The sequence below is a fragment of the Xenia sp. Carnegie-2017 genome, unplaced genomic scaffold (assembly GCF_021976095.1).
Source record: "Xenia sp. Carnegie-2017 unplaced genomic scaffold, XeniaSp_v1 HiC_scaffold_6, whole genome shotgun sequence".
Lineage (NCBI taxonomy): Eukaryota > Metazoa > Cnidaria > Anthozoa > Malacalcyonacea > Xeniidae > Xenia > Xenia sp. Carnegie-2017.
This window is the reverse complement of record NW_025813526.1, coordinates 8,609,037-8,625,826: the sequence shown is the minus strand read 5'-3', so window position 1 is coordinate 8,625,826 and position 16,790 is coordinate 8,609,037. Positions and strand designations below refer to the sequence as shown.

Genomic DNA, 16,790 nt, shown 5'->3' with positions numbered 1-16,790 from the left:
TCTCGGTAATAAGATTTTGCCTTCGCAGAGGGATCTTTAAACTGTACAAGGAAATCCAAAGAACTACACGTATGCGTTAATAGACATGATTTGGCACAGAGTTGTGTTAGCAACACATTTCCTAACAGGAAAAACGTCCAATGCTCACAAAGATAAAACACTAAAGCCTTCATTGGATGCTTCAAAAGTTGCTGCACTGTATGGTAAATAAAGCTTTCAACCTTTATTCTATCATTTTAGGATGTCTAATACAGTTTGTTAATACGGTCAGCCATGAGGATATTTTTGTGGGATGGCTTTATGCAAATTGGAAAGTAATACAGAAATTAATACAGTTTCTCCAGAAAACTGCAACATTTAATAGAATATTTGATGTAGTTACAAGTAAATTTGAGATGAAATGCAGCATGCTTCCAGACATATACCAAATAACCAATAAAAACTATATGAAACTTTAAACTGTTTCATAGTGTAGTCAAAAAATTAGAGACTACGTACATAATATTATCCCATAGTTTCGAAACAACAAAAACTAAATTTGTTGGCGGAAAAGATGAACGCGTCTGCATACAGAGCTGAAAGTTCAATAAAGGTCACTAAAGTAGTAACTACATTTAGAAATCCCCAGGCACCAAGTAGCTACCACACGGGCGCTCAAAACAATGCTATACGGTCCCGCTCAGTAGCTATAATTTTAATTTAACTTTCCACCAGGTATACTCTATGATTTCTAATTTTTTAAAACAGAGCAAATAATCTGCATGGTACATTGATTCAGGTGCATCATCTCATATGTCATATAACAAGGACATCATGGTTGATTTCATCCCATTCAAATCTCCTTAAGGGTAAAGCTAGGAGATGACAGAATAGTTCAAGCACTGGGAAAAGGAAATATACACATTGAGATTAAGTCTAAGAAGAAGTATGAATTAAGAAGATTGGTTGACGTTCTATATAGTCCAGATTTAGGAAAAACTCTCTTCTCAGTTACTGCTACGGCAAAACGAGGATACTCAGTTGAATTTAATCAACATAACTGCTTGATACTTGATGAAAATGAAACTATATCTGGATCAGGAAAATGATGAATTACCTGTATGTTTTGATGTTAAAGAAGAACAGGATGATTCGAAGCATGCGAATGTTTCTACAAGTGATACTAGCGAAGAAATATGGCATCAACGGTATGGCCATCTATGTCTGAAGAATTTACGTTTACTTCGAGATCAAAAATTAATTAAAGGTCTTAATTTTCAATCAGATGATCACTTTGAAGTTTGTGAAGGATATGCACAAGGAAAGGAGATACGAGCAACCTTTCCTCGAGAACCTGCAACGCGTGCTAAAGATGTACTTGATCTTGTTCATAGCGATGTTTGTGGACCGATGGAAGACACAAGTCTTGGTGGAAATAAATATTTCGAAACATTTATTGATGATAAATGAAGGTACGCAACAGTCTACTTTATGAAGAGTAAGGATGAAGCTTTTGAGAAATTTAAAGAGTTTAAAGCAATGGTGACTAATCTCACTAACAAGAAAATTAAAGTACTTCGATCAGATAACGGTGGTGAGTACACTTGTCAGATGTTAGAAAAATATCTAAAGGATAAAGGAATTCAGCATCAGTTTAATGTTCCAAGAACGTCACAACAGAACCAACGCCAGATAATGTCGCTAGCGTTGATGATGAATCTACCCGTTGCGATGAACCACTCAACATTAATGAAGCTTTTGATAGTCCAGATAAGGCGAAATGGAAACAATCAATTGACAGTGAATATTCTTCCCACATAAAAAACAATACGTGGACATTGGTCGATTTACCTAAAGATCGTAAAGCCATAGATTCTCGAGGGATATTCAAAGTAAAGTACAAACCAGACTGTTCAATTGAACGGCATAAAGCTCGGTTAGTTGCTAAAGGATACTTACAAAAATATGGTTTCGATTAAGAAGAAACATTTTCTCCAGTAGCAAAATATACATCAATTTGCTCTCTCTTGGCAATCGCTAATCAGTTAGAGTTGGACGTACACCAAATGGACGTGTCGACGGCATTTCTGAAAGGCGAACTTAAAGAGGAAATATACATGAAGCAACCTGAAGGATATGAGAAAAAGGGACAAGAACAGAAGGTCTGTAAATTAAACAAAAGCATATATGGCTTGAAGCAATCTTCGAGATGCTGGCTTGATACCACTGGCTTGATTCTGATGCGTGCCTTTACATAAAACGAAAGGGAGATAATATCATGCTTTTAGCGTTATACGTCGATGATTTGATTCTTGCAAGTTACAACAAAAAAATGCTAGAAGAGGAGAAAGGTATTTTAAAGAAACGCTTTGAAATGAAAGATCTAGGTGAAATTCATTTCTGTCATGGAATTCAAATTCAACGAGACAGGGAAAAGAAACAAAATGCGACTTCATCAATCAAAGTATTTGACGAATTTATTGAAGAGATTTGGAATGCAAGACTGCAAACCTGTTGCAACTCCCGTTGAGCTGGCGACCAAGTTGTTGAATAATGAAGGAGAGCCAATGAACACAACCAAATATCAAGCATTAATTGGTGCATTAACGTATGCAGTTACAGCGACATGACCAGACCTGGCACAAGCACTTTTAACAGTTAATCAATTCTGTGCTAACCGTAGCCAAAACCATTGGAATGCTGCCAAACGTATTTTACGTTACATTAAAGGTACGATTTCTCTTCGTTTCATTAAAGGTACGAAGATGACTGTAGCACTGAAACATCCAGTGCATAAATTTCTGCATGTGATCGCTTTGGGCTGACCATCAGCCTGGGCAAGACTGAGACAGCTTCCAAGACTCGTGAGTCATCATTAACCACACCAACATCAAGACTGTTGACAAGTTAAGCACCATCAGCAACAATGGTTGGACGCAGAGGTAACGCATGCTGCTTTCGGCAGACTAAAGAGAAGACTCTGGCAGGAACACGGCATCAAGATCGTCACCAAAATTGCTGTGTACAGGGCTGTGGTCCTGAGTGTTCTGCTGTACTGCTGTGAAACCTGGACCACTTATCGACATACAACAGCTGAGCAGTTCCACCAGCGCTGAGAAAAATGAATCAAGTGGCAGGACAAAGTGTTTGTAGTCCTTGAAGGTGTGGACTCTCCAGCATTGAGCTTGATCATTCAACTCCGATGGACAGGCCATGTCAGGATGGATGACAGCAGAATCCCAAAGATGGTGCTGTATGGTCAGACCCGTGTACAAGGAAGACCGCTGAAGAGATACAAAGACACCCTTAAAGCCAACATCAAGAGCTGCAATATAGACCCAAACACCTGGGAGGAGTTCAGACAGACTGCAGTGGAGGCATTTATGCTGGGCGTTCCAAGCCGGTAGAGCAGCCGCCATTAACGAAGGAAGCATCTGAATTGCGGACGTTCGTGTGCATCACAAATATTCACACATGAGGTCCCAATAGACCTGCATGCCTACTCATCTACAGGAGAGTCCACGATTAACTACGGCATTTGCTTTGATGGACATAAGGAATCTGAAGTCAAATTAAGTGGATTTGTTGATGCTGATTGGGGATTTGATCCAAATTATCGAAAATCACATTCAGGATACCTACATGATTTGTGGTGGATTGGTAAGTTAGGCAAGCAAAAGCAAAGTATTGTAGCTCTCATCACTGAAGCTGAGTATGTTGCAGCATCACAAGCATGTCAAGAAGCAATATGGTTAAAAGGATTACTACATGATTTAAACTTCACTCAAAAGGACCCAACTATCATAAAAGAAGATAATCAAGGAGCAATAAGTTTGTCGAAAAATCAGAAATACCATCCAAGAACGAAACACATTGACATAAAATATCATTTCATTCGCTACAAAGTACTGAAGAAAGAAATTGCACTTGAGTATTGTACGTCACAACAAATGGTTGCTGATATGTTAACGAAACCATAAGGAAAACTGTATTTCAACGAATGAGATCTAATATGGGAGTAACAAACATTTAAAGGAATAGAGATTAGCTTATATTTTTCGAAAGGGAGTGTTAAGATATGAACATCACGCGAAAAACATAATTAAGTAACTATGACACGTCATATTAAGTGACATTGAGAACTTGTTATTGTAATATCGTTGTTAGCTTACACGTAAGTTGTTGTTTTGTTCCACAATAAAAATCATAATATCTCACATATTATCCGAACGTTATTGCCGAATCTCGAATAATTTAACAATCTCAAGAGCGGCTTTAAAAAACATGGAGGATTTCGTCCTCTGCCGCTGAGATTTATTGAAAAAGACTGCTTTTCTGTAAATTTCATAATTTTTCACTCCCCTCTTAAGAATAGAACGAGGAAAAAGTATCTGTACATTTGGCATTTGGCAAGCAATTTTATGATGAAAATCGAGTTGAAAACCTAACATTCATAAAAGCAAATCAACTATGTTGTTAGTTATCGGCTCCTACGAGGATTCTTTTTATAGCTATTGACAAAGGGAGCTGTTTGTCGGCTACATATGAATGGAAATGTGCGTCGTTTTATTACCAGCGTCAAACCTTTTGGCTCGATCAAATGGCTTATCTCCAATTTTATGCAATGGGCATTGGCCTGCTCTACAATTGCAGGATTTGCTCTTATTTCTTTATAAAGATAAATATTAAATCTTTGGATATTTACTGCTTGACTTAATTTATATGATTTGCTGAAATTGAACTTCATGTTGAATTTCAAAAAGACTCAAGTTTGCATTAGTTTGATTAACGAAAACAAGAAATAGTGTCTACAAATCACTAAGTAACCTTTTTGTGTTGTTCTGAAGTGGGCAAAATGCAAATAATCATGTGTGCAAATAATGTTTATAATTTAATTGTGTTTTTAATACTTCTACCCTTCTTTTTCTCTTTGTTTTTTCTTTCCTATATTTGCAATGTAAGAGCACAATTTGATTGATTAACACAGTTTTCACCTCAATTATAAATTTCATAATTTGTTCTCTGAGTATCCACATCTGGTGTCGCGTTTAAAAAGAATGATGAAGTGCATGTAGATATGTTAAAGGGGGGAAATACAAGCAAATGAATAAAACACATTTTCTATACTTTTATTCTAGAGGCTAAAAAGCTTTATAGAAATTATAAAGTTATTGAATTATACTACCTCTATACCACCATCCCATGAAAAAAAATAAGAAGCAAAAAATTAGAGAACAACTTTGAAAAGTTAAGTAAAATTTTATATAAAAAAAGCAACAAATAATGCAAATGACAAATATCCATTTTGTACACTAATAGATCAAACTGTTTTCAAAGCAAAAACTGAAACAATGAAGAAATATGTTGCACTGTTACACTGAATCGTTAACGCTTCAGTATAGCATGCATTAATTTTTAGAAACATTTAAACAACACTGTACTAAAGAAGTTTGATAAAGATATGACATGACTTAACCATTAAGTTACATAAAACCTAATGAAATATACAGTTTGAAGCTTCACATATGCACTAAGTCATCGTTAATCGCAGTAACAATGTTTACATAAACACAAAGTTTATAACTATCCCATTTTACATGTTTGTGAATTTACATTTTATCAATTGTCAAAACACACACTGCCCTCTTGCCATCTTTCTTTGGTTCTTGAACTTTAACTTTAAAGTATTCAAGGATTCAAGGCATCTTTAGTGAATCCATAGTCTACATCTATAGAATTTGACCATGATCAAATTTAACAACTCTGGATAGGGGAGACAATAAATCAATGATCTTTTCAGCATTGTCATTTTTTGTAAGACACTGACTGCTCAACAACATCTTCCAGTCATCTTTGCTGCCTGGTCTTCTACCCTGCATGTCTTCAGCAAATAGAATATAACAGGCTCTACTCCAAATCAAGGGTTAACTGTTTCTGCTGATCGTTTCATTTCGATATCTACTTACTGAGTAAAATGTGCAGGGTCTTTGCGTTATGGAAACTATTTCGCAAATAGATTGGTAAATTTTGTATTTTATACATTAACAAAAAACAGAAAAGTATGCTGAGTTTTATAAACAAAAACAGGAAAACATCAGTATATTTTGCGTTCACGTCAGTCTTAAAAAAATACTATTTTGATGCGCATTTTATGGATTTTTAAGTGCGTGTGTACTTGCTTTTCAATCGTTGATGAACAAACAAAACAAGCAAATATCTTAACTTTGACAAGAGAAATGTTCCTTTTTGTGGAAACTACGACATCAAACAATTAAAAAGTTTAAGTGTTGGAATTCTAAAAAAAATCCCAAAAAGATATATTGTTTGTTATTGAAAAATTCTATACAATTGACTATACACAAAGGGGAGGTCAAGAATATTATTTTCTGCAAAGCGATCATTTCAGCGGAGATAGATCCTTTGGCCTCCATGTTTTTTTACAACAGTTCTCAGTCCACTTAACCGCTCCTGTTATTATAGAACTCAATGGTCGAACGAAAACGGAGCGCTTCGCACAGTCGTGTAAACAGCGAACCGTTAATATTTCGCTACACTTTAGATACCAGTTCTGTTTACTTCGTCGTGTGGGGTAGCTCATAATTCCAATTGTGAGCATTTTATGTTTTTGAAAGCTTTTAATGACTGGTTTCGTTGTAATTATAACAAATCATTGTTTTTCACGAGGCATGTCTAGAGATATAGCTAAATCTCTAGTAATATGCAAATAAGAAATGGAGCCATTTTTCACAAACGACTAACGACTTCTGCGAAAAGAAAAATCATGAGTAAATCACCCGCAAAAATGTAGCGGAATTTCAAACAGATCAGTGTAAACGCTGTCAAGTTATGCCGTCATTTTTTTGCTCCGATGTAGTGTGAACACTGTCGCCACTGTTTCTAAATAGCTACGTATGAAAAGTTACCGCGCGGGAGGTCTTAGGAACTAGAGTAAATCCAGATAATGTCAATATACGCAATATACGTGTGAAAAAGACCAATAAGTCACATGCTACATTTAACATTTAAATGCAATATGAGTATGTATAGGTGAACTTGATGAAGCATTTGTATGTGCTCGTACAAAGTGAAAAAACAATTATTTCTTTGACAACATATATTCCATAAGTTTTCTATGCTTGTGTGTACGTTATGGACTACGTTTTCTTGTTGTAAAGAATCGAATGATAATAAAAAAATGTTTCTTATTAGGTTAAATGTGTTTCTTCACTATTCAATGGAATGTGTGGTTGTTTCCGTGGGTATGTTCTGCCGGTAGTGAGTTCGGATCTCGTCGTTTTATGGCGTTTTGTGTTCTGTAAGTCTTGTTTCAATTTTCTTAGATGTTTGTCCTATGTATTGTTTGAACAGTCTTTACATGGTATCATGTAGATCGCGTCAGTTGTATGACGAATTGTTGTTTTGTCTTTATGTTTGGTGAAACATGATTTGAGTTTTTGTGTAGGTTTGTGGGCGACGTTAATATTAAATGGTCGAAGAAGTCTGGCAGTTATTTCTGATGTTCCGTTTATGTATGTAAATGCGACGATTTTTACTGCTTCGTCCGGTTTTTTGTTGCTTTTGCTATTTTATTCAGTTTCAAGCTAGCCCAGTTGAGCCCGCATTTGCTAATACTCGACACCTCTACGCATGCTCTTTCCTATCGTTTTTTCGTATTGCGATCGTATTTTCGTATACGTGTGGACACAAATCTTTTCAAAAAACGGAGAAAAAACCTCCGTTTTTAAAAAACTCCGGATACGTGTGGACGGGGCCTAAGAAAAACTTAAATCACCTGCAAGTTTATCCAGGTTAAATGCTAGTTGAGTAATTGAATTCGGATGATGCTCTATTTCATGTCTTAAAAATTCCACCACTTTATAAGTTAAAAGACTCTCGCCAATGAATAATTTCAGGAGTTCTTAGGCTGAAGCTGCTTAACTGGTTGCTTATATAGCTTTTCCGCTACGTCAAATAATTATTTTTGTTTCTGTGTTAAAACATCTAAAGTGAGCAAATGACATAGGTAATCCATTTGTTCGGAGCAAATGCGATGGCTCTTACTTCTTGATTCTTCATCAACTAACACAAATTAAAAAAACTGTAGTAAAGGAGTCTTCTAATCAGCTTTTCTAAGATTTCCATAATTCTTTGCCCAATGCTTTCATTCTCTCAAAATACAATGCCTTCGACAAAGTAAGCCATTACACAGGGTGTATAAAAAAATTGAACAAATATGAAAACGTTACTAAAGTTATCAGCGCGCAAGGTGTCTGTAAAACCATTGGTGGAAATAGGTAATTGGACTTCTAAAGGTTCATCTGACAGTAAATTGTAACAAAAAATAACCATTTTCGAAGTGAGAATTGTGCTACCGGGAAGCGCTTTTGAAATAGCTTGCACACGAAAACGACAAAACTAAAAATTCCTAAAACTTTGTTAGCATAAACAACATGCATTATATTTTAGCCCTTTAATCCAAATGCTTTTAAGCTGCATGATTTTTTTGCGCAATCTCTTCCAAAAGTGCTATATAGTAAAATAACTCTCACTCTAAAAATGGTTATTATTTGCAAAACGTCCAGTGTCAGATAAGCAATTGAAAGTCTACGTATCTACATATTTCCACCAAAGGTTTCAGCAGATCTTCCATGCGACAATTTTGGCGACGATTTTCTAGTTGTTTAATTTTTTGATACACTCTATACTGTTTATTCGTAAAATCATAAAACCAAAGAACCCAAATATAAATAATCGATATGGGTAGCGAAATACGAAGGACAAAAATATTTTGGATACAAACAAAAAATATACAAACGTATGTAATTAAGCGCTTGCTTAACGTAACTAAGAGTTTTACACCAATTAATAAAAGAATTACTATACATACGTTTTGCAGAAGTCAAAATATCTTGTTTCCATGTTAGTAATGTGGACTCCAAGTTGGCCTGGTTAATATGTGATTCAAGTTTGTCCACAAAGTTGTACAACTGTTTTTGGCCATTGGCAATTTTATCTTTAGCCTCAAATCAGTAAAACATACGTTCATCAAAGGTAATTAAGTAACTTCTTATTAAAGAAACCAAATAACGTTCACCACAAATGACCTGAAATATAAAAAAAGAGTAATGAAAATATGATAATTCTTGTCCGTTTAGCGTAATTTCATTTTTATGCAAAGCTTACGTACCTGACAATACCAGGCATGTGCTTTTAAATGCATTACCGAAAGGGCAGGTTTCAGCTTCTGACATGCGGTTGCATCGTGTTTTCTGAACCAAGGCCAAACTTGCAAAATACATCATACCAAAAAAAAAATTGTACCCCGAAGAAAGTAGTATTTGCATATAATGAGCCTAGCCATGTGCTTCTCCATGCTTCACGCTAACAGCACGTTGAGCTATACTATGACGACAGCCAGCATTTCAAGTCAGGTATCATCCTCGTTTTCTGCTTTTTAACTTGTTGCAGGCAGCACGGCCAATGGAATCACCATATCTAGAGTCGTCTGTCATCTACAATAAATTTATTAAGGTCATGCTGCAGCGTAAGTAGAAATTACATAAAAGGCAAGTGAGTTAAGAAAACTAAAATATGTATGTGAATCGCAACTTCTATATGAAAGTCAGACGAAGACTAAAAGCTTATTACCGTACATGAGCTTTCTATTTGACTGTAGTTTTCTAAAACCGTGCGAAAATTAGTTTAACGTACACCTTTTTCGATTGAATTGGTCAGTGATGTAGGACAATTACGGAATTACATTCATAATTAGATTAGCAGTTTACGAATACCTTTTCCTCCCCCTTCTGGTATATTTCATACAAATGCTGCTGTACTTTTTCATCAGAACAAATAAATTTTTCACCATAGTTGCACCCTCTTTTTCTACTAATTAAGAAAAGGAAAACACAATATAGCTACACAGTCAACCCTTTAAAAAACGTATTGAGAAATTCTTGCAAGTCGGTCAGGATCCATCAAATATTTTCAAGACCCTTAGAAAATGTCAACTTTTTAAGTAGCAATACATTCTTAATAAAATGAATGGTTTGAAAAAGAGGGTATTGTCAGATGTTTGTACATGTGGTTTGTTCAGGCTACTAGAGTACTGAAAAGGACTGTTTTTGATGATGTTGACTGACAGCAGCAGTTAACTGAGATCTGACTCTGAATGTGACTACCACTAAACAGTCCTTATCAGGACTCTATTAACCTGGACAATCTACATCTACCTACAAACACTACTTTTCTTATTATTGCAATCAACTGATTAGCACCATCCAGAGCATGAAACAATATTGCATGCATTGAAATTTTATGTCATTGACATTGCTCAAGAAAGGTTTCGATCGCAGATAATACTTAGACGGAGGTCGTGAATAATTAAGTTGTTGAATAAAACACGTGTTGAAGAGCTATAATATTGATTGAAATCTAAAAATGACGTAAACTATATAACTGTATGTTGGTAATCTCAATCTATTAAAAAATTTACGGTCTTTTTAGGGCAATAAAAAATATTGTGGCTTAATGGCTCATTGTGTTTGTGAAAAATTTTATAATAAATCACGTGCCACACTATCAATTAAAGTTTAAAATAGGTGCGCTTTATTTACCAACAGCAAAAGATTCGTTTTTGTTGTTGATTCTGACTGTTAGAGGAATGGGATCATAAAAACCATTAATAATAACTTCTCGATCATGAAAAGGTTAACTCTTATGCAGCTTCAAATCGCATGTTACACATACAAATCTGTGTTGATGACACTCCTCACAACATATATCTACCCTTGCACTATTATAGCTCCCGCATTGTAAGTCACTAAAACTGGCAACAACAAACCTGGTTTAAAGCAATAAATTCATCAAACTCTTCTGACCTCCTCCCAGCTTTCATTAAGAATAATTTGTCTCTCATGCCAGGTTTTTTTATTTTTCTGCTTAAAACACTTCCAGTTTTCTAATAAATTGTTTGCCTCCCCCAAAATATCACTAATTGTCAAACCTAAAAGTTGTAAATGTATAGGCTTATGTAAAAGATAAATACTACCAAGAAAAAAATTTGGTCACCCTAATTGTGTTCAAAAATACAATTCTAAATCAATGACATAATCTTAAGACTAAAAACTGCAGAAAAATTATCAAAATCTTTCTCCAGACAGGAAATTGCTAACTATGTTGAGGCAATAGCTTTCTATTATGTAATACACAATTAAATTGAAAGAAGTGAATCTAATTAAGTAATTATTTACCATCAATTAGCTGGCAAATTAAAATTCCAGTTGCTTACCCTCTGCAGAATTCACAGATAAATCCACACTGGATTCATGACAAGAATCACCAGAGCATAGTTCTGACACTATAATTTTATAAAAGCTCATATGTAAATGCTAAGAAAATATATTATTGTTTTCACAGTAATTGTAATTGTTAATAAAGACATGCTGCCGATGACAGTTTGGTCCGTAGGCGTTTCGTTCATTCAGGATTTAAATTTCCAAATACAAATATGTAATTAACTTCACATTCTGAATTCAAGTTGAATTCACATTTTTTGGCAAATTCAATTTTCATTTCATTCATGTAAAAGTAAAATGCACTGTAAAAATTTGATTTTGAGTAGTTAAGAATTACCTATGAAATACTAACTTACGTAAAGTAGTGAAAGAGCCCACCAATAATCCACCCTAATGGATTTTTCGTTTTTGGACCAAAAATTGATTGTCAATTTTTACAACCTTGCAAAGTACATAGTTATTGTTATTATTGTATGGAATACTGTCTTATGCATTTTTAAAACAGCTTTCTAATATAGCTTTGACAATGGCACACTTAAAATTTGATGTTGTCACATGATCAATTTGTCATATATATATTTACCTTGGATGGTATGACAATTTCATGCTGGGAGGAGTTTTTGCATTCCTACCTGAACAACCTGGATTACTATGGTAGATACACAGAGCTGATGAAAAATGTTGACCATATCAATTATGTCTTCTTGAGCCATCCAGTTGAACTGGGTTTTGATTAGGTAATTTATTTCGCTATTCACTTCAACTCATAGTCGTTCAACCATGTGGTTCTTGAATATAAAAACAAACATTACTAATTATTTACTGTAGACAATTAATGCCAAAAGCGAGTAGGACTCTGATAAACAAAGGCTCATTATATTTCAAGTTCATAATAGAATAGTGAATACTTAGGTAACCTTGGTGGATGGTGTCTGTTTGTATGGTAATCGAAGCATGTTTCTTCTATGTGCAGACAAACTTAGTTGCACAAACAAAGTGAGATAAAACTCCTTTCCACAGTCAACATGAACTTGGTCCCATATACCATATTGTGCAATAACAGGCATATAGAAACAGGTTGATATAACATATAGATCTCAATAATCCTAATAAAATGACAAAAATAATCCTAATAACATGACAAAAAAGCTCATTTGACACCTGAATACAGAGTGATAAATTTCCACATTATTTTTCACAGGCATTGAAGCAGCTGCCATACTCATGCTGCTGTATCCATCAACTGCCAAGACTGTCGTGCACCATACATGACCAACTTTTCAATTTGATCCATGTAAAGTTTTTGACCAAAGATATTTGCACTGTATGGCACTGGACTCAATAGCTTTGCAGTGTTTTGTGGTCTTTGTTTACAATAATCTAGTGCAACTGTATGAAGTGACCTTGAAAGGCGCTTTTCATTAACATTTATGTTTTCTGCTTGAGGCTTCCCTTTCATGCGTTGAATGTCATGTGTACAACAAAAACATCGCACACTCATTTGGCTTAGACCTCGAACGCCACGATTTGCTTGTTGCAGCTCCTCGCATATTTGCTTGTGCGTCAGCTTTTTTCTCACGACTAGTTCTCTGTCTGCCTCGACACTTATATGCTCATCCATGAGTTTCGCGAAAAAATATAGTATCGAACGATGTAGAAGACAGCCAAAATGTGCCCAGGCATATGTTATCGATCATCACATCGTAATGAAATGAAGTTTTTATTGACCGAACACTGTAGACTTTGACTCACACCCCCCGTCGACTTATTTACAAAGTGTGGTCGCATTACTTAAAGCAGAATTTGATTGATTTTAAAATACGTAAGTTAGTATTTCATAGGTATTTTTCAACATCTCAAAATCTAATTTTTAAAGTGCATTTTACTTTTACATGAATGAAATGTACATTGAATTCACAATAAAATGTGAATTAAATTTTTGAAAATCGAATTCAAGATGTGAATTCATTACATACTTGTATTTGTGAATCGAATGAAACGCCCACGTCCCTCTTTCTATTGTGAATTATGATTAGCATTAGAATTAGTTGCTGAAATTTACGTGTTTGTTATACTTTGATCATGTCAAGGAAGATTTGGCTTGTGTTAATGACACTTCTTGGAGTAGATCTGCTCAGTAAACAAATCATAGTTTATTTAAATACAAAGTTCGTGTCATCTACGAATAACAAGCTACTAAAGGCGAATAAACAACTAATGTCATGTTTGGGTGCCCTTAATAATTATCTCAATGCGTCAGGAAAGACACGGCGTCTTCAACAAAATCAAAACATCGATTTTCCCTTTCTTCGTTCAGTTAATCAACCTAATAATGAAAAGGAAGTTTCGCCTTTTGACAGTTTTGATAATTCCAGGGTGTTTGCCGTAAACCAAGAAGGCCTCAATGCGAAACCATCTCGAACATTAGTTGGAAGTCGCAATGTTGAGCATGAGCAGTTGCTAAAATTTGCGGTTGAAATGATCAACTATAATATTGAGGGCTCTGAAATAAAGGCACAAGACCTGGTCAATGGCATAAGTGGACTAGACCGTGTTTCAGGTATGAAGTATGATCTTATATTCAAAACAAAGACGGCTAATCACTACCAAAGAGTTCAGGTACGACGACCATATTTGAACTTCGAACTTGTTTATCAAAATTCCCAAGTAATATCTACTTCAGAAAAACTTATCAACGTAATTTTACCTTTATCTGGAAGTCTAAATAAATTTAAAATATTTATTGAACATTTCAAAGAGACATGCTTGCAACGTAGCCGCAACTTATTTCTTACAGTTGTTCATTATAATGACGTAAATCATGAGCCAGTCAGAAATGAATTACTTCGATTGAAAGAATCGATTAACTTTACGAATTACAAACTAATCTATGTAGATAATGAATCATCAAAAAGCATTGCTTTGGAAAAAGGTGTACATTCTTGGGAAAATGGAAATGATATCATGTTCTTTTGTGACGTGGACATGTACTTTGATACTGCCTTTTTGGACAGATGTCGGTTTTATACAGAGCCGGGCAAAATGGTGTATTTTCCAATCGTGTTTAGTTTATACAATCCAATTTTAATACATGGAGGTAGTGTTAAAAATATAAAGGAATCGTTAAGGCACAATGAAAACCATGGATATTGGCGTACTTACGGATTTGGAATGGTTTGTTTTTATAAGAATGATTTTAAGGGAATGGACTTATCGATACGCGGATGGGGTGGCGAAGATGTCAAACATTTTCGAAGATATCTAAATGATAAGACATTAGCAGTAATTAGAGTACCTGACAGAGGAATTTTTCATCTTTATCATCCTAAAAGCTGTGATCCGACATTATCTAATCGGCAGCTTCGTGCATGCTTACAAGTTAAGGCAAGGTCAGAAGGATCGAAGGCTCAAATGTCGAAACTGGCGTTCGGAAATTTTATTTACGGAAAAGATCAAATGGATTGGAAAATAGAGCTTAACAATATATTTAAAACTGGAAAGTCCGTCAACAAGTGGCTTATTGAAACGTCGGCAATGGAGAAATCTACAAATCGGTTTGAAGCATTTATTAAGACATTCATTTTAGAAAAGCAGAAAAACACCAGTTATGACAATCTTTTGGAAAAGTTACAAAAAACTCTTGGCAATGTTTCAAATCTACTGCAAGAGATAACAAGATCCAACTTAACTCAGATTTAAATAATGGCATAAACTAACGCACAAAGCACTTTTCTAATTGGTGTAGATAAGAAGCGTCACAGATAGTGGAGGTCTGTTAGTTGTATGCGGGGATTGCCAATGATTTATTCTAGGAGTTTGACAGTACTTTGAACGAGCTTTGTCTTTCAGGATGTATTTTTGACCTCATTAATTAAACAAGTAAAATGCATATATCAATTTTCAGTGAGTCATAGAGTGTATCGCAATGAAACCGCATAGTTTGATACAAACCATCTCAACACTTTTAATTTGAAAAATTAAGCCATAGTTGCTTTTTCATATTTCACAAAATCCTTGCGCTCCTAGTTTTGTAATTTTTCGTATTTTGCCAATGGCATTTCACTCATGTTGGCCTTAATTGGGTTAGCCTGTTCACTTATATTACACTTTTCAACTTGAGCTTCCTTTCGAAAGAGGAGGTTTGAAGCCGTTGCAAGTTAGTAAGTGCGTCAGTTACAACTTGGAAGTATATTTTAATAATTGTAAAAATTGGGTATGAATTATGGGGCGCCATATGTAAAAAATATTTACAGGTTATATGATCTCATTTTCTCATTATTGGCTTAAATAATTCATTATTTAGAAACAATATATTTCTACGCCTAAATAAACCTTTCATGATGTAGAAATAGCAGTTCATTATTTAACATATAATACATTTTTTTGCTAAATATGTAATGCATTATTTAGCATATGATGCATTATTTGTCAAATAAGCAGCAGTTCATTATTTAACAAATAATTCGCTTTGTACGCCAAACGCTAAATGCAAAAAAAAAGATGGCGGCTTTCCAAAAAACTACTCCACTGTCACCGCTGTGCATTAGCATTGCAACTGATGGAGTGGGTGGACACTGGGTGTATTGGGGGTGTATGGCGAACTTTGCGCTCTCAAGGAATCTTCTACCGTAAGCACTAAGCAGAAACTTAACTGCTTTCATTTAAGCATCATTCTCCTTTCGCTCGGAAAAACACTCATCGGACGGATCTTTTGAAAGTTACGGCAGTTACGCTTCAAATAGAGTAAGACTGTGAGCCAACTAACAAGGTAAAACTTCATTCCAATAATATCAAATGGAGCGATTATAGAATAGCCGTCCAATTTCAAATGCACCCTTACAAGTCCAAGGATAGCCTATTTAGAAACTGCCAAACCTGTGTGTCAATATTGAACAATATAATAATATTTTTCAGGAGAGGAAGACCAAATGTTGCTGTTACAGCGTCAGAAGTGAAAGACTTGTTTAATCTTGGTTTTATTATTGCCCAAATCGCTACACACTGCTCCATAAGTAGGCCAACGATGTACAAGCTATCAGATGAGGTAGGTATTGATTATATGAAAAGGTACAATGAGTTTGAGGATTCCCAGTTAAATTTTGAAAAAGTAGAAATTAAGGAAACACATCCGAATGCAGGGGATTCTAATACAATGGGACACCTGAGAGTACAAGGTATTAATCCACAACGGAAGAGAGTCCGTGCTTTAATCCACCGCGTTAATCCTGAAGGTCCATCTGCACGCAGTGCTAAAACTTTTCTTTATAGAGTTTATGGGACATCATCGCCTAATTTTGTATGACACATTGACGGTAACCATAAATTAGTAAAATGGAGATTTGTGACACACTTAGCTATAGATGAATTTACTAGGCTATTAACATTTGCGGGAGATCTGATATTAGGGAGTTTTAGCAGAGCCTACGAGTACGACTACGAGTACGATTTACGTCACTTCGGCGCGAAAACATTGTTGCGACAACAACAACACGTAGCCGTCATCAATCTGAGTAC

General features: G+C 35.1%; 2 protein-coding genes and 1 long non-coding RNA gene across 4 annotated transcripts; 1 reads left to right on the top strand and 2 right to left on the bottom strand.

The window, feature by feature from the left end:
* Positions 1 to 8,765: 8,765 nt before the first annotated feature.
* On the bottom strand, positions 8,766 to 9,679 carry LOC124458016. Its single transcript, XR_006952949.1, has 3 exons — positions 9,628 to 9,679; positions 9,167 to 9,491; positions 8,766 to 9,083 (listed from the first exon to the last, which is right to left on the bottom strand). It is a non-coding gene; the product is annotated as an uncharacterized LOC124458016 (long non-coding RNA).
* Positions 9,680 to 11,580: 1,901 nt separating this feature from the next.
* LOC124458015 lies at positions 11,581 to 13,018 on the bottom strand. Its single transcript, XM_047008131.1, is given in 3 exon segments — positions 11,581 to 12,064; positions 12,438 to 12,537; positions 12,540 to 13,018. Coding segments are annotated over 3 exon segments (492 nt in total). The 5' UTR covers positions 12,898 to 13,018; the 3' UTR covers positions 11,581 to 12,030.
* Positions 13,019 to 13,313: 295 nt separating this feature from the next.
* Positions 13,314 to 15,165, top strand: LOC124458086. Of its 2 annotated transcripts, none has more exons than XM_047008182.1 (2): positions 13,314 to 13,836; positions 14,173 to 15,165. In XM_047008182.1, exons 1-2 carry the CDS (start codon positions 13,359 to 13,361, stop codon positions 14,973 to 14,975), a joined length of 1,281 nt encoding a protein of 426 aa, XP_046864138.1. In that variant the 5' UTR covers positions 13,314 to 13,358; the 3' UTR covers positions 14,976 to 15,165. The 2 variants fall into 2 exon arrangements, 1 of the variants encoding a protein (XP_046864138.1); XR_006952997.1 differs by having other exon boundaries at positions 13,809 to 13,895; positions 14,173 to 14,227.
* Positions 15,166 to 16,790: the final 1,625 nt, after the last annotated feature.